Here is an 18,103-nt window from a genome sequence, read left to right as displayed (position 1 = left end):
GATATATAAGACTGCTCGTGCCAATACCTTGCACCAGCAAAAAGGCGTGACTGGAAGCCTCTCCAGCAATGTTCACAGCTTTGACCATGATGCTGGCAGAGTCCTCAGCATTAACGTCTCGGATAACCAGCTCACACAAGTGGTCTTCTGGCCAGTACCAGTAGACACGATCAGACTTCTCCAGTTCAATACCATTCATGAACCACTGGCACTCAGGCTCCGGTCTTCCGACAACTCGAAGTCGGAACCGAACCTCATCCATCGGAGCAACTGTTTTGCTTGAGATGCGTTCCAGAATCTTTGGAGCTTCCATGCTAGGGGAGAGCTGTATCCTGTCAGGTTTGATTGTGGGGATAGTCACCACTCCCTGCTCCTCCAACCTTTTCCTCTCAGCCTCCTCCTTCTCTTTCAGGTGATGAAGCAGCTCATCTTTGGTCTTCTTCAATAAATCCTCATAAGAGTCATCCCGCTTGCGAGACTTAAATTCCACCGCAGAGATGGACTCATAGAACCCTTCTTCTGTCCTGCGCTTGAACTTACTCTTCAGCTCCTCTGACTCCTCTGAGGTTTTCTCATGAACAACTCTTTGTGTCCTCCTTAATTTAACAACTTCTTTGTCTTGTGTGGCATCAACAGGTTGATCCACCTTCACAACACCAAAACCAATTCTGCCAGACTCATGTGGGGGTTCTGCTACCTTTGGTTCAGGTGCACGACGTAAGACAGATCTAAAGTCCTCCCTCTGTGTGACTTCCAGCTTCACGATGTGCTCCGTTGAACCCAAAGGGTTATCTGCGACCACCTTGACCTCCCCTGTATCATAGGACTTGATGTCAACAATCTCCAAGTAGTATATGCCGTCATAACGAAGTCTGTATCGTTTGCTCTTGCGAATTAGTTGTCCATTTAGGTACCAGTTAACTTTTGGTGCAGGGTAACCAGTCACTCTGCAGCGGAATCGGGCAATTTCACCTTCCAGCACTCTAGCTGGCTCGGGAAGTAGGACAATATCGGGTTTGGTCTTTTCAGATTCCTCATCAGTGCTGACTCCTGCAGGTCCTCCCTCGTGAGCCATGCGTTCAATCTCCTCGATTCTGTGAGCTCCCTTCCTACCTTCGGGAAGCTGGCTCTCCTCAACAAGACCCTTTTCATCCTTGACAATCAGGGTGGCCGAGGTTTGGTCCACTCCAAACTTGTTGGTGGCTCTGCAGGTGATGACACCGCTGTCTCTTGCATAAGCTACGTCATAGTCAAGACTGCAATAGCCAAATTCATTGACCATACGCAGTCTGTTCGCAGCTTCAAGGGGTTTGCCATCATGAAGCCACTCTACCACCATGGTGGGGTCACCAATGGGGGTCAGCCTACACTCAAAATGAGCAGGGCCGATGTTCTTCATTCGAATGGAAGTCAGTTTCTTCTTAAATTGTGGTTTCTGCTGCTTTTCTTTATCGTAAAGGTCTCCCTCCTCCCACTGCTCCTGGCCATAGCGAAGATGAAGAGGCTCCAGCTCTGGAGCGGCAATCTCTTTGGCCTTGTAAGTTCCTTTGGTAATGATGAGCTTCCTCTCTGTTTGTGGTGCGGCAAAGTCCACCTCTACATTGACTCTGCATCGAGTGGTGTCCCTGCCAGCTCTGTTAATAGCTGTGGCTGTGTACCAAGCACTGTCTGAATTTGAAGCGGACGGGATCTGAAATTTCGCCTCTCCCTTCGTGCCATCAATCCTAAAAAAATCACATTATTAGGATGACATCACCTCATTAAAATGATTAGACTGTGTTTAAAGACACATACTTTATATGTGGGTGCTTGTGCTGGGTGATGATGTCACTGTTTTTCAGCCAGACGATGTCAGGCACAGGGTTTCCAATAGCCTTAACAGCCAACTCAACAAGAGTTCCCTGTTTTACTGTTATGTTCTTTAGCTTCTCAATGAAATGAGGGCGTGACATACTTTCTCGTGCTGGAAGATGAGACAAAACCATGGTGAGGTTAAACACGCAACAATTCAATTACAGGACAGAAATTAAACTTTGATAGACACATACCCTCAACGGTAAGGGTCACAGAGATGGAGGTTCGTCCCGCTCGGTTTTGAGCTACAACTGTCCACTCGCCAGAGTCTTGTGGCATCGCAGGGACAATGATCAGGGACTGAACACCATCCTCCTTAATTACTATCTTGTGGGTGTAGTCATTGACCACTTGTTGTCCTGCAAACAAAAAAGGTGGAATTTTATTGCTGATATTCAGGATTTTCTTGTGGAATTTTGTTGTATTCCACTCACCATTGTGAAACCAGTATGTTTCAGGCATGGGTCTACCAACGACCTTCAAGTCAAATCTGGCAGTTTGCCCTTCAGAGCATTTTAGCGAAGTTGGCTTCATGACGAAGACAGGTTTGTAAAGTCTTTCTAGCTGAGCCTCATCTGTGTCGTCCAGCCGTCGGGCAGGAGAACGTCCGGGAGAACGACTGGGAGAACGACCTGGTGAGCGGCTCAGAGAACGTGGAGATGCGGACCTAAGACATAAGTAAAACCTTTTAAAATAACCCAAAAGCGATTTAAGAAAAAAGCCATCATCTATGAAAACTTGAAATGGCCATCTGATTGGACTTATGAAAGATCGTTTGACGTACTGGATCCTCTGTATGGCTGGTTGTGGCGTGTATCTCTGAGGCGACACTGTTCCTGAAGGCTCCACGTAGAGCTTTCCAGAGCTGACGGCGTTCCCCTTCATATTGGCAGCGAAGGCGGTGTACACGCCCTCGTCTTCTGGTAGAACCACTGGGAGACGCAGGCTGGCTCGCCCGTCCTGAAGAACCTCCACCTGGTATCGTCCACCAGGCTGGATACGCTGACCATCTTTGTACCAGGCAATCTGCCAGGAACCAGAAAATGAATTTAAACTAAATACTTTGGTGGGAAACCCAGCAAAGTTATTTAAGTAACAGACTAATAAAATATATATTATATTCAATCTGTTGGGAGAAGATTCCTTTCTCTCTCTTTCAATTCTGTTCAGAGGTACTTACCTTTGGCAACGGAACTCCGGCCATCTTGCAGTGGAAAGTAACGCCCATTCCCTCCATGATCCGGTAGTTTTTAACTGGTGTGTCAAAGGTGGACTGCACCGCCTCCTCATCTGAGACGCTCACTGTCAGTTCTCCGTCCTCTGCCGCCAGTTCTTTGTAACTAATCCTCATGATGCGGAGCTCAATCTCCTGGATGATCCGCTCTTCAAAGGCTGAAATGAAGAATTCCTGAAAAAAACAAAAACAAGCTCATCTTTTGTTGGAACTTTACCAGATAAGCTACGAGACGGGTGGATGCGAAATAAGTACCGTTTCTGAGACAAAACTCATTCCTGTTGTTCCTCTCCTTTGTTCTTGCTCGTACTGGCTCACAAGCACAGAGGGCTCCTCAGACACTGTTGTTGTAGTCACTTCGGCTTTATATGTTATGTCAAATTGCTTCATGTAGGATTCATACGCATCTGTGGATGTAGCGCAGAACATACCATTTTAACTTTTTTTTTTTTTTTATCGCATTCCTGAAGTTTGGAGAACAGAGCTGTTACCTTCCTCCAGCAAGCTGATGGAAGCTGAAGCTTCTCCATGTGAATTCCTGGCAAAGACGGAATATTCTCCAGCATCATCGGCAAACGTCATGGAGATCTCCAGTCTGCATTCACCTGTCTCTCTCTTGTAGGTCACTTTATATCTAAAAAGGAATACATGTTTAAAGTTGAGAGCTCAAATAAAGCTGAAACTTCCAAATAAGCATATTGATATTCCAGTTGTTTGGCACACATTGAGGGTAGGCTCAGCTCAGGAGACATGGTTGAGTCCATTTCTGGCAACCATCTTTTTCAACCCTCCTTACAGGACCCAACATTACATAATTGTCAGAGACTGGGTTTTGCATGTATTCAGGACCTCTTCAGAGGAAATATTCTACTAAAAAGTTTTTAAAATCTCCTTTTTTAGGTTTTTTCAAATTAGACATTTACATCGATACAAATTTCACTGAGACTTGAGAAATCAACATGAGACACTTCTTAACTTGCAACCATCATACAGTGTAATCTTTATTATTTAACAAACTACAATACATGAGGCAGACCTTCTCACTAATAATAAAATTTCTTGAAACAGAGCTGAATCTCTTTCTCCAGGGAATTGTGGGACACAACTCTTATGTTGATTAACTCAACCTTCCTTTGTGCTGTCACTGCTTGTTACAATTCAAAGTTGTACACAGGGGCCGCAAAAATATATATAGAATAGTGTTGTAGTGGGCTGGGCGAATAACGTAAGTGTAACGTAGGGCAGCTTGTGTGGCTGGGCGAGTACGAAACCTCACTCCCCGACGACTTCAAGAGAAGTGCTGGCTGCTAGGCTGCCAGCTCGGGCTTTTAGCTAGTACACTCGTCTCTCAGCCGGGCAACCATGGTTTGCGCCCCACTCGGAGCAGTGGTGGCAGTTGCCAGCGTGCGCCGTGTATAACGTGAGCTCGAGTACTGCAGCGCACACAAGCCAGTGTCAGCAATCAGCTGTAATAAACGGCGTGTCTCACGGACAAATGTAAAACTCTGCACCATTCATTTGACTGGTGCGCAGTAGAGATAGGAGAGCAAGAAACACATGGTGGACACACTTGTATTGAAATAAAAAGCCGTGTAGGGAAAGGACTCAAAACTTTAAAATAAACTTTAATGTAAGAGAAAACGTTTTGTTCACTCTTGTTGTTATGGCATATATATTTGGATGAAGCTGTTAACTGTTGAGGTAAAGCATATTGCTTAAATGAGTTTGTTTAAAATGTAGTAAAATGCAATTACTTAAATACCTCAGTACAAACTTTTGTCGAGGCTGGAACCCAATATTTATATATAAATTGTTTCTTGTGAAGAAATTTGCTTTAGTGTACAAACTTTTCTATTTACGAAACCTGTTTGAAAACCAATTAAATTCAGAAATAGATTGTACCATTGGTTGTTCAGGCCAGAATATAACAGGGCATCGTGTTCCGTATGAACCAACCTGTATCCAGTTGTGAGAACGATGCCGCTTTTCTTCCAAATTATGTGAGGTCTGGGGTTTCCTCCCACTTGACACTCGAATGCAACGCTGGCTCCTTCCACCAGCTTCTGGACTGTCGGCTTTTTGATGAAGAAAGGAGCTGCGGCCTCTCCTGTGGTCACCTCCACTGTCGTTTGGTGTTTTGTCTCAACTGCAACACTACAGGAGGACCAAGAATGTTGTAAAAATACAAAAACACTCCGATCAGAACCGCCTGACTGACTTACGTTTTCTCATGAGTAATTTCCACTTGTGAAACGGCCGTAGTCTCTTCTCGGCTCTCGATTTCTTCAGAAACTACGAGATAAAATGGACCAATTTGACATCTAACAGCTGCCGTACATGTAATGTGACTTTTAGGAGTAAAGCTGCTTTTTTACCTTTGACCAGCAGGTAGCAAGAAGTGCTGACGGTTCCCGCCTCACTGGTGGCAGTGCAAGTGAAGCGACCGCTGTCCTCGGCAAACGCCTCGCGGATCATGAGTCGGGCAAAACTGCCCTCATAGCTAATCTGGAAGTCAATGGAACTCTCGATCTTGTAGTCTTCTCTGAACCACATGATGACAGGGGTGGGCTGGCCACTAATCTGGCACTCCAACGTCACTGATTCGCCCTCAGTCACTGTCAAGTTCTTGAGGCCCTGAACAGACATATGGATGCTTAAGTCTCACAAAACAAAAACATGCATGAAAGGCCTTGGAAAGAAGTACTCACTGCAACAAGAGTGGGTGGAACAACAGGTTCTGGGGTTATGGTGGGGACTGCAACTGCCTCCTAAAAGAAAAACAAAAATATGGTCAAAGATTGTCATGGTAGCGTGATGCTCTGATGCGACACAGAGATGAAGGCAGGTGCAAGACAAAGACCACACAAAGTGGATGAAGAGACATAACATGAGGAGAGCAAACTGCAGGTGAAGATCCACACAGGGTTAAAGAAGAAAGAAAAAACAAGGACCAACCTGAGGCTCCCAGTCCTCAAACTCTTCCTCAGCATAAAGCCTGCCCACCTGCGACTCAAACTGACTCTGATATCTGGGGTCCTTAAAAGGTGGTGGATGGGCCTCCATTGTCACTTTAACCTCGAACGCCCCTCGGCGAGATGGGCTTGGTGACTTGACGGGCTTGATGATTTTCCGGGGTCTGGTGTGGGAGGACATCTCTTTGTGCAGAGTGGCCATGGCGGAGCCCGCAATGGACACCTGGCCGAGCCAACGGAAATAATGTTAAGCATTGGCCAAATGCAGCTGAGGCGTATAGCTATCAGGAGTTAGTAGGCGGAGCTTTGGGCATTAACGTGGCGTTTAGAGTGGTGGGAGAAATGAGAGTCGGACATGTTCAGTGAGTCTTTTTCCTCAAGATATATTTAATGACTAGGTTACCGCAGCAACAGCTAAATGGGGTATTTTCCTGCTTAAAGTGCAATGGGCGGCAACTGTACAGTGCCTGGCGACCAAATCCACATCAGTAAAGCCAAGTTAAAAGTTATCCTTACATTTAGTTGTGGTGGAATTCGCATGGAGAAAACATGCACAGTCCCTGCATAGAGACCACGACCAGATTAAAAGCGGGTAACAGTGCGAACCACGTGCCACCGTGATGCTTATAGTCCTATATGGAACGTTACTGTACTGTTAGTGTGTATGAGTTTAATTTACTGTGATGCTGCGGAACCCTTCACAAGGAGAAAGGTGGTATTTCAGAAAGGAAGAGGAAGTGCAGCACATCAAGTCACAGAGGTGTAGAAGTGGGCGTGTTAAAGATTGTATGGTCGGTGGGGCGGTGGCGGAAGCCTGCATTCCTTACCTCGCGACGAGCGTCGGCTTTGGGAACGGAAACTTTAGCAACAGTGAAATGTTGGAGCAGGCTGGAGGGGGACCGAGCGTCCACACGGGAGGAAGCAGTCGTCTCAATCTGAAGTGACCAACACAGTTCATTGAGATCATGCACACTCGTCTTTTGAATACGACGTCACTGAAGTCGTCCGACCTGCGCTGACACCACGGTTTTAGTCGCTGATATATGTTCCTTTGCTGCCACCTGCTGCTTCACTTCCACTTCTGTAGTTGTTAATTCAGTCTGCCCGCCAACGGCCTGCTTCACTTCCACTTCTGTAGTTGTTAATTCAGTCTGCCCGCCAACGGCCTGCGACACCCCTACTACTTGAACGACCTCTACGGCGGCCATGGTTGTTTGGCGGCTGCCTTCACCCTGCTGATAGAACACGAAGCACATGAGAGAGTCATGTGACTTGAAGCATGCAAATAAAGAGAGTCCGCTGGTGGCACAGAGAGGTGCACCAGACAGTAGAAGAAGAAAAATAAGGAAAAGTAGGTGGAGTCAAGAGGGGGAGTGATTCTCGCCAGCTACCTGCTCAGCGGTCAAGCCTGCGTCAGGTGGTGCCCTGCGGCTGCGGGCCTGATCCACGGCTGCCATCACAGTTGCCTTGGCAACACTCCGACCAGACTGGGACACATGCTCGCCCTGACGGTCACAACACAGCGAGACCAGGTGACATGCAGGATGTACTTTCTATTTCACATGCTAACAAGTTTTCTTGTTGACCAGACGTTAGCACATATGACATCACATCGTCACACAAAAGAGTTCATCACATTACAAATTTGGCATCGACCGTCCGCACTATGACAACGGACAGCAACTGTAATAAGACATGAAGGACATGTAGATTGTACCTCTCTGGTGGCGGTGACCTGCTGTTCCCACTGTTGGCTTCCCTGTATCCGTGTGGCGCTGCTCACACTAGTCATGCTCGCGTAGCTAGCTTCGGCCACGTAGTCGCCCTGCTTCCACGGCGGCAGCACATCTGATGAGGCAGACACCTGCAAGACAAACGCAACGTGAACCATGGCGTCCGTGTTGCGGACCTACATGGCGCCTGCCAGCGGTTGTTACCTGCTTGCGGGTCATCATGGGGGACTTCACGGGTCGGATGGGAGAGACAGATGACAGTCTGGGAGAGACAGAGGACAGTCTGGTAGAAGGAGACATGGTTCTGTGGACAACAAAGAAAGTGTCTCTCACAACTCTTGAGCGCTTCGCCAGGTTCAAGTAAAGGCTTCAGATACTGAAGTGGCGTACCTCACGGTTGCGGGTGATGGCCCTTTCACATGTCTGACAGGAGAAGGTGACTGCTGGCGTCCACCGGTCACTTTGACAAAATAGGACGGTGGCGATTTCGAAGTGGGCTTTGGAGGGACTCTTGGTGGGGTCCTGTGAGCTAAATGCTGAGTCATCATTCCGCCTTCCATTTGCATCCCCATTGTGGCTGTCTGGAAGCTGGTCTCCATCTGACAAGATAAACATGAAATATCATGAACGTGAAATAGTGAACGCTGGCATTTTTTAAAAAGTTTCAGCTTACCCTTTGGACGCCAATCTGCGAGGAGGAGATTATGCTTTTGGTTTTCTTGGCAGGCACAGCTTCTTCACCTGCGGAGGGACAAAACACCAGCAGGTTGGCAGACACACGCCAACAACACCATTTGGTTATACTAGCATGGTTGTAGGCCTCACCCTGAACCAGCAGTTCGGCAGTGGATGTAGCTCGGCCGCTGCTGTTAGTTGCGGTCACAGAATATGTCCCGGAATCCTCCGGAAACGCCTCAGCAATCAATAGACTGTACTGGTCTCCATCTATTAGGATCTTGAAGTCGGCTGAGCTCTGGATCTCAGCTCCCTCTCGGTAGAACTTGACCACAGGTGTCGGGATGCCTGTCACTTGGACATTCAGTCTCACCTGACTGCCTTGTCTCACTGTGGAGCTCTGAAGTCTCTGAAGGAAGTTTGGAGGCGCCGTCTCCGCTGCGAACATAGAACACATTACAGTACTTACCAAAACAGTCTCACCTGTATCAAGGATGTCAAGTTGGGCCATCTCAAATCTACCTGAGGTTAAATAGGTTCTAGTTCTAGTAGGTCTCTGTCTAAGGAGGGGCCGGCCTTAGGATTTTTGTGGCCTTAAACAAGATTTAGTTTGTGGCCCCTTTGGTCTTTAATGTTACTCGTACAACGTGCTAGCTGATGACAGCCTTGTGAGTTTCTCACCATTTTGCAGCTTGTAAAGGTGACTGTGGCTATGTTATCACTACAGTGTAGGATGTCCAATTCTGAATTTCTTGGTCAAATCCGATCTTTGGATGTAGTCGTTCACATTACAAAAAATGCGATGTGTAATATCAGAGGTGGGTAGTAATGCGCTACATTTACTCCGTTACATCTACTTGAGTAACTTTTGGGATAAACTGTACTTCTAAGAGTACTTTCAATGCAACATACTTTTACTTTTACTTGAGTATATTTATAGATAAGAAACGCTACTTTTACTCCGCTACTTTTACCTACATTCAGCTCGCTACTCGCTACTAATTTTTATCGATCTGTTAATACACACTTTGTTTGTTTTGGTCTGTCAGACAGACCTTCAAAGTGCCTGCGTCTCACCAAATACAGTCACTGGTGACGTTTCACTCCGTTCCACCAATCAGATGCAGTCACTGGTGACGTTGGAGCAATCAAACAGAGCCAGGCAGTCACATGACCTGACTTAAACAAGTTGAAAAACTTATTGGGGTGTTACCATTTAGTGGTCAATTGTACGGAATATGTACTGTACTGTGCAATCTACTAATAAAAGTTTCAATCACTCAATCAAAAGTGTGAAGGAAAAAAGACACTTTTTTATTTCAACCGTACATCCCGTCAAAAGCCTAAAGACTGACTGCACAGTTCCTGTCTTCACAATAAAAGTGCCGCTCCATCGCGCCTGCGCTTATAAAATAAGAGTCTCCGAAAGCCAGCGCAAACAAGCTAGCAAGCTACGGAGTTTGCCGCCAATGTATTTCTTGCAAAGTGTATAAAAACGAAGATGGAAGCTGGACAAATAAGATGCCAAAAAACAACCACTTTCATGTGGTATTAGACAGAAAGGAGGAACTTTTTTTCTCCTCCATTTGAAAACGTAGACGTTATCAGCACTATACTGTCTGATTCCAATCAATGCAAGTCATCAGAATCAGGTAATACACCAACTTATATTCTTGTCTTCATGAAAGAAAGAAATCTATATGTTACACATGCTTGTATATTCATTAAAACACCTTTAACATGTAAACAAAAACGGCAAAATAAATAAATATAAATTATATACTGTATATATATATATATATATATATATATACATATACATATATATGATATGTGTGTGTATCTTACTCATCAGTTACTCAGTACTTGAGTAGTTTTTTCACAACATACTTTTTACTTTTACTCAAGTAAATATTTGGGTGACTACTCCTTACTTTTACTTGAGTAATAAATCTCTAAAGTAACAGTACGCTTACTTGAGTACAATTTCTGGCTACTCTACCCACCTCTGTGTAATATGAACACAAACTGAACCGCATGCAGACATGACGTCATGATGTCACACGTGTTGCAGTGTTTATGGAAGAAAACATGGCTTTAATTCTAGTAGGTCTCTGTCTTGGCGTATTTGTGGCAATTTCAAGGATTGTGTGCAATCAAAGTCAACATTTTCTGAACGAAACTTTTCGGCGTAGAAGATTAAGAAGGAAGGGGGCAAGAATTTTGGCTCTCGCAGCTTGTGGGGGATTTGGTTCGACGTCTGCTCCGAAGAAAGTATGGAAGAGCAGTCGAAGACAGGAGTGGTGGAACATTAACGGGAGTTCCTAAAACATAGTAATTTTGCATTTAAAAAAAAAAATCATTTGTTAACTGTTTATTTTGCAGCCATCTATTTTGGCTAAGAATTACGGCACAATTACGACAATTGACCTGAAGTGTGGGAGTTTTTTTGTGTCTAGAGGGCCTTTTTATTGTTAAAACCTGTATTTAGAAATTCTTAAACAGTTTTTTATGCTCTAGCTATGAACATAATAAATGTATGATTAATAATTAATTCACCTGCAACAAATTAAAAGCGATAAACAATGTTTTTTTGTATTATTCTTGGCGACCAGGACAGGTTTTGGCTATGCTGTGAACCTGTTTTTATGTTTTATTTATTTATTTTTTATCGTGTTCTGTTTGTGTTGTGTTGTGTTTGCTCGGTTCTCGTATTATCTTTTAACCTGCCCATTGTACAGCACTTCTTTGGCTATCCCTGTGGTAAATTTTAAATGTGCTTTATAAATAAAGTTGATTTGATTTGATTTGATGGGAGCTTGAGTGAGTGCATAAAAGACACAGTCAAGAAAAATGCAGTTCAAGTATGTTTGTAATTAGATATTAAGAAATAATGTACTATTAATATTTTACAAATGATGTAAATATTTGTATTAATTTTAAATAACAAAATTGACTACAGTTCAGTTCAATCCATTATGTTCAATAGTCATGTGTTTATATTTCAGATAATGTCCAAAGCTAATATGAAGAGGTAGAAAAAGTTGATAGATCCAAGGGGTAAAGAAAAGCGTCTGTTTTCTCCTTCCGCAGTGAAGCCAATTCAAAACCCGCAAAAAATTAGCAAAAACTAAGACTAAACTAATGTTTTTAGACACTACATCTTTAGGGAAATGGTTCAGCGACAATATAAACTTAAGTACTACGGTCGTTTTAGAAATACGTCCGTCACGATGACGCCGTTTGAAGTGTTGATAAATTAGCGATTATCTCTATGGGCTTTTGAATGGATGCGGCCACAGAGACAAAGTATAATTGTTTACATGAGGCAATTCAGTTCATCAAAGCACAACAAGCAAACACCTGCAGAAGACAACGACAATGGCGACAATCACCTACTGAAGTGACCGGTTGTTGTGAACTAGACAACTGCATAGAGGGTTTATGCCCTGGGCCAAAGAGATTAAGTCTGCCTGAGGTCTCACCTGTTACAAGCAGTTCGGCGGTGCTGGTGGCTTGTCCAGCTCCATTGGTTGCTCTGACAGAAAATCTTCCGCTGTGTGCGGCGGTCACGGCGGGGATCTTTAGAACAGCGCGGCCATCGCTGAACGAGATCTGAACGCCGGGAAAAGCAGCAGCGGAAAGAACCTGGCCATCACGGAACCAGCTCACCTCTGGAACTGGAGAACCTGAAGGGCAGACGGAAAACCAGCCGCGTGTTAGATAACCCATTTCGATCACTCACGTTGTTGTGTCAAGTGAAGGCACCATAGTTAGTGTAGCTGTCGACTAGCTTAGCAGAGTCAATCAGATGTGTTTAGCTGGGATTTGCTTCACACAATGCAGGGGGGGGTATTTTTTGTCATAAAAAATACAATCATGCGTGCTTACGGACTGTATCCCTGCAGACTGTATCTGTATCTATATTGATATATAATGTAGGAACCATAAATATTAATAACAGAAAGAAACAACCCTTTTGTGTGAATGAGTGTAAATGGGGGAGGGAGGTTTTTTGGGTTGGTGCACTAATTGTAAGTGTATCTTGTGTTTTTCATGTTGATTTAATAAATTTTTTTTTAAAAAATTAAAAAAAAGTTTTTTAAATTTCTTGTGAGGCCCGGTACCAATCGATCCACGGACCGGCACCGGGCCGCGGCCCGTGGTTGGGGACCACTGGTTTAGGGGATCAACGACGAAAAAAAATCCAGATAAATAAATAAAAAAATTTAAAAAATTAGGAGAGGACTGCAAGCAAAACGTAAAAAAAAAAAAACCACAAAAATCCTCCATCTCACAAGGATGCAGGTTAAGGCTGACATTTGTAACACAGTGATTAATTTGCTTTACATTAACTCTTGTCACGGCCCGAGCGCACCTCAGTGCGCATTCATGTGTGCGCTGCGCTGAGCGCACCTCCTGGAGCGCAACTCCTGGAGCGCGCCGGGCACTTCAGTCCAATCAATCGCCAGCAATCAGCGCACCTGTTACTGATCAGAGGACCTGCCTTCATAAGCCTGCACAACCTGCTATCCCGGGCCAGAACGTAGTAATCTGTTCCCGTACAGTAAGCCCACTAACCAAGCTCTATGCATTCTCTCTGTGTTTCTTCCCCGTCTTGTTGAATTGTCTCGTGTCCTCCCTGTCGTCATCCCTGCAGCCTGCCTTCGTTCCTGCGTTACGAGCTGTGTCTCGTCTTCCCGCGTTCGCTCTGCTTCACTGGCTTCTTCTTGGATCTCGACCTCCCGCCTGGACACGGACCTTTGACGCCTCTCTCCTCCGATCTACCTCACGTCTGACTCACGGATCTCCGAGCTTGTCTTGGACTACCGCACCTCGCTCAACACTTCCGGGTAACACTCTTCAGGTAATATCCACACATAGTCGCACACCATACACTCTTGGATTTAGTCACACTCCATTCTCTAGTTTATTGATATAATTATTTGTTATATATATATATATATATATATATATATATATATATATATATATATATATATATATATATATATATATATATATATATATATATATATATATATATATATATATATATATATATATATATATATATATATATAAATAGAGCTTAAACGACATCCCTCCTGTCTGTGCCGTCTCCTCCTCCTGTACACACAACAACTCTACTGCTCTCTTGAATTATAATTGTTCACTCGCGATTGGAAGCTAACAAGCTAAGTAAACTGATTGCTTATAGATAAAGCAAGTCACACGCTCAACCCTGAGGAAGAAGCTCTGTAAAAGCAGTGATAGCCAAAGTGTGGCGCAGGGGGCATTTGGTCCTACAGCATTTTTTTTGGGCCTCACACCACATTGTAAAAATACAATAAAATAAAATAATCAGCAAAAATTTTAAAAATAGGTATAAATACAAAAAGCTGAATTCTTATAGATAACAATAACACAAAACTCAAAAACGTTTATGACCACTAAGTCTTTTAATTTTAACCTTGATGCATAATTGTATTTCTGTTTTTAATCTGAAAGTACACATATTTGTCTGCAAACCATGTTGTCATATATATATATATATATATATATATATATATATATATATATATATATATATATATATATATATATATATATATATATATATATATATATATATATATATATATACCGGGGCAACACGGTGGCAGAGGGGTTAGTGCATCTGCCTCACAATACGAAGGTCCTGAGTAGTTGTGAGTTCAATCCCGGCCTCGGGATCTTTCTGTGTGGAGTTTGCATGTCCTCCCCGTGACTGCGTGGGTTCCCTCCGGGTACTCCGGCTTCCTCCCACTTCCAAAGACATGCACCTGGGGATAAGTTGATTGGCAACACTAAATTGGCCCTAATGTGAGTGTGAATGTTGTCTGTCTATCTGTGTTGGCCCTGTGATGAGGTAGCGACTTGTCCAGGGTGTACCCCGCCTTCTGCCCGATTGTAGCTGAGATAGGCTCCAGCGCGCCCCGCGACCCCGTAGGGAATAAGCGGTAGAAAATGGATGGATGGATGGATGGATATATATATATATATATATATATATATATATATATATATATATATATATATATATATATATATATATATATATATATATATACACCTACATACACACAGTATACACAGGGTTTATTAGCGCCACACCTTGAAAATACAATTTGTTTTTTTTACTTGAAAACAAATTAAAGTCATAATATATTGTAGACCCCAGAAGAAATGACACAAAGTCCGACCCTGTTTTTTACTTTTACCACCAATCTTATGATAAAAAATGATACAATTCCAACAGGTTTTACCTGCCCAATACACACTTTAGTCTCCGTGAGTCCAGGCTTCCCCGCCGAACACACAACAACACTTCCTAATTCTCCGCCAATCACCTTACAAGCACGGACGGTGTGTTTGCAAACATGGGAAAAACTGACATTAAATCCAAACCACACGAATATTAAACATTACCACCAGCATGTCTGCGATGTGGACGTAACCAGGTATACCCGTGGACAGCCATCTACAAAATGTGCGGCTTTTAAGGAGAGAAAGTCCAACTGGAGCAACAGCGCCAAGCAAGAGTTACGTCATGCTCGCTGCAGATAATAGGGAACGTGAGCTGGGTTTAGACCGTCATGAGACAGGTTAGTTTTACCCTGCTGATGATGTGTTGTTGCAATAGCTGTCTCTAAACAGGTCCATAATAAGACCAGAAGAAAGATGCTAGATTTGTTGCTAGTTGTTTTTTTGTTTTTTTTTAAGTAATTAAAAGTCTCTAAACACTTGAAAAAAATCTCAACAAATTACATTGTACAAAAAGCAGCAACAATTGAAAATATGGCAAAACAACCCCCAAAAAATGTTAAGACTAATTAATAGATTTGTTTTAGATGTATGTATAATTATTTTGAGCCTTCAAAAAGACAATCATATCATCATAGCAAATTATGCAAATTACTCGATGACGTCATGGTGACCACGCCCATAACCACACCACCACCGCCACTACTGATATATATTTATATATGTATATATTTAGTTTATTTTGGAGAATGAGGGGGCCACAGCCATTCTAATGTTCCAAATCGGGTCGTGGAAAAAAACAATTGGGAACCACTGCTGTAATTGTTTTTAGCTGCTCCTTTAAGCCCCAAAATGGTTGATAGTCAGCTAGTTAGCTATTAGCTCAATAGCTGATCAGAAGTTAGTCCATGCATTAAAAGGGCCCTGTATGCAAAACCAAAATTTCTTACGTATTCAGTGTTTCCCATAAACTGCCAAGATACCTGTGGCGGTGGGGGGCGTGGCTATGGGCGTGGTCACCATGACATCATCGGGTAATTTGCATAATTTACTACAATGATATGATTTTCTCTAAAAAGGCTCAAAAAAGGTATACTTACTAATTAATAATAACAGTTTTGTTTTAAACGTCCATCCATCCATCCATCCATCCATCCATTTTACAATAAAATTACAACACTTTATGTACATATTTATATACAGATTTGAACAATAAGTTATTCACTGAAATATATGTATTAATTGTGGTTCTTACAAAAAATATATCTTATAAAATATAAAAGCTAAAATGTCTCTTAAAGCTCTGCCCCTTTAATTAGTGCATACTAAATAATTTAACTTTAGCCTACTACTACAACCATATTATTTACCAGCAACATAAAGTGAAACAGAGGCAGAGGTGTCCTGACACAGTCAGTAACAAATAAACAGAAAACAGTAGTGGTCAAATACAAATGAGGCAACAAGAGAAGTATCCTACACTTCTCTTTTGTAAAGTAAATCTGAACAGCCTATATGGGCATCTACATGAACTATATGATTTGCCTGAGAAGCTGGACAGGACAAAAAAAAAAAAAAAAGTATTTTATTTTATTTGTGGCGGACGTAATTCTTTCGTGGCGGGCCGCCACAAATAAATGAATGTGTGGGAAACACTGGTATTGTTACCTGCTGTTGTGTATTTGGGATCTGCATAAGTCTCAAAAATGTATAATCAAACCCTGGAGGCATAGCGGAGATACTTATAAAATAATCTTGCCTTCCTTCCTACATCCACCAAACCAGCCATATTTTTCGCACTGATGACGTCACCGGATTATCCATATGTGGTATAAATTTACCTATAGTGCTTGGTGCAAGTCCGCCATTGTAATCCGACGTCGTAATCAAGTTCTTTATTTTTGGCTATCCTCTTCCTGTGGGGCCGACAGGCTTATACATGCACATGCATCCACCGCTTCTGCCATTTCTGATACAAAGTTGTGTATAGTTCGAACTTTGTGAGTAGACTCGCCATGGAAACGCTAAAAACTACAACAAAGAGAAGCAGGGAGAAGACGCTGTCAAAGTGGAAATATTAAATAAGCAATACGACGAGACGCTCAGAAAGTTGCTTGAAAATGGTCTGCAAAACATCATTTATGCAACATCTTGACCAAAGAACCAGCATTGCATGTTATGTAGACCACAATGAAGTGTTTTAAATGTAGAAAAAATACCATAATATGACCCCTTTGGTGCGACCTATTACGGGTGTTCCAATTCAATATTATTATTACTCCGACATCAGCAAAAAACAAGTATCGGATTACCGTTTATCGGCTTGCATCCAAACTCTCCGATACAAGCAGTCCCGCAGCGTGTTTACTTGTGCAAAGTTATAGAGCAAGTAAACATCTAAATGTCTTCCACTAAGCACACAAATTTGGTCTTTTATTCTATTTTAGACAAGTCATGTACAAAAGCAAGTATGCAAAGTATCCAAGGAAGAAGCGAGTCAAAAAGTATCCAGTAACAAAATTATCATGATTTAATGAATTATTGTGGCCACTAGATGTCGCCAAAAAAACTATTACCAACCCACTTCACTTCAAGACAGCATACTTTTCGAATGAAACATGACTCTTATTTGAAACAATTCATAATTAATAAAAAAAAATATATATGTATATTTTTTTTTTTACATTTTCGAGAATCTTTTTTAAATTGAGAATCGATTCTGAATTGAACTGTCACCACCAAGAATCAAATTGAAACGTGTGGTGCCCAAAGATTCACAGCCCTAATAAATATGTTTCTGGTTTTCATACTTGTTTGACCAACTTCCTTTGATAAAAATGTTTTCTAACATTCCACATTACAAACTAAAAGTATGTTAGGTTCCTGCTGATGTCATATCGGGTTAATATCGGGATCGGCCAAAACTCGAGGCTCCAATATAAGTATCAGGACACTCCTACTATTCATTATAATCAGTGGTAACCTAATTGCAGTTTAATAAACAACAAAGCTGGGCTTAGCTCTAAGCAAATGTTCCATGTCGTGGACATAGGAAGTCCATTTCTGATAGCTTTAGCACATTAGCATGATGAGCACAAACAAAATGGCGTCAGTCTTGAGGATGAGCCAACACCCCCCCCAACCACTTCAACTTACCGCTAACTTGCGCCTCGAACGTGGCGGCACTACCCTCTAGTGCCACGACGCTCTGCAGCGGCTGCGTGAAAGTCGGCGCCTGTGTCGACATGTTGCTCGGCTCCCTGCAAGAGAAGAGAAACGGAAGGTCAGGAGGTCGTCGGTAACGCGGTAACCTGCATAGTCATGGTCCC

At 42.8% G+C, this 18,103-nt stretch overlaps 1 protein-coding gene across 1 annotated transcript in view; it reads right to left on the bottom strand.

Annotated features, from left to right (window-relative positions):
* LOC133659223 (titin-like) overlaps positions 1-18,103 on the bottom strand; it is a 214,793-nt gene that overhangs the window by 185,339 nt on the left and 11,351 nt on the right. Inside the window, 23 exon segments of the mRNA XM_062061959.1 lie at positions 28-1,724; positions 1,795-1,963; positions 2,049-2,213; positions 2,289-2,521; positions 2,639-2,880; positions 3,035-3,262; positions 3,344-3,495; positions 3,580-3,722; positions 5,045-5,229; positions 5,283-5,380; positions 5,464-5,722; positions 5,797-5,856; positions 6,044-6,283; positions 6,888-6,995; positions 7,071-7,292; positions 7,452-7,565; positions 7,778-7,924; positions 7,989-8,097; positions 8,184-8,381; positions 8,423-8,534; positions 8,619-8,906; positions 11,954-12,157; positions 17,931-18,034. Of these exon segments, the coding sequence (XP_061917943.1) occupies positions 28-1,724; positions 1,795-1,963; positions 2,049-2,213; positions 2,289-2,521; positions 2,639-2,880; positions 3,035-3,262; positions 3,344-3,495; positions 3,580-3,722; positions 5,045-5,229; positions 5,283-5,380; positions 5,464-5,722; positions 5,797-5,856; positions 6,044-6,283; positions 6,888-6,995; positions 7,071-7,292; positions 7,452-7,565; positions 7,778-7,924; positions 7,989-8,097; positions 8,184-8,381; positions 8,423-8,534; positions 8,619-8,906; positions 11,954-12,157; positions 17,931-18,021 (5,464 nt within the window). The 5' untranslated portion in view covers positions 18,022-18,034.

The sequence above is a fragment of the Entelurus aequoreus genome, linkage group LG10 (assembly GCF_033978785.1).
Source record: "Entelurus aequoreus isolate RoL-2023_Sb linkage group LG10, RoL_Eaeq_v1.1, whole genome shotgun sequence".
Lineage (NCBI taxonomy): Eukaryota > Metazoa > Chordata > Actinopteri > Syngnathiformes > Syngnathidae > Entelurus > Entelurus aequoreus.
This window is presented reverse-complemented; position numbering and strand designations above follow the sequence as displayed.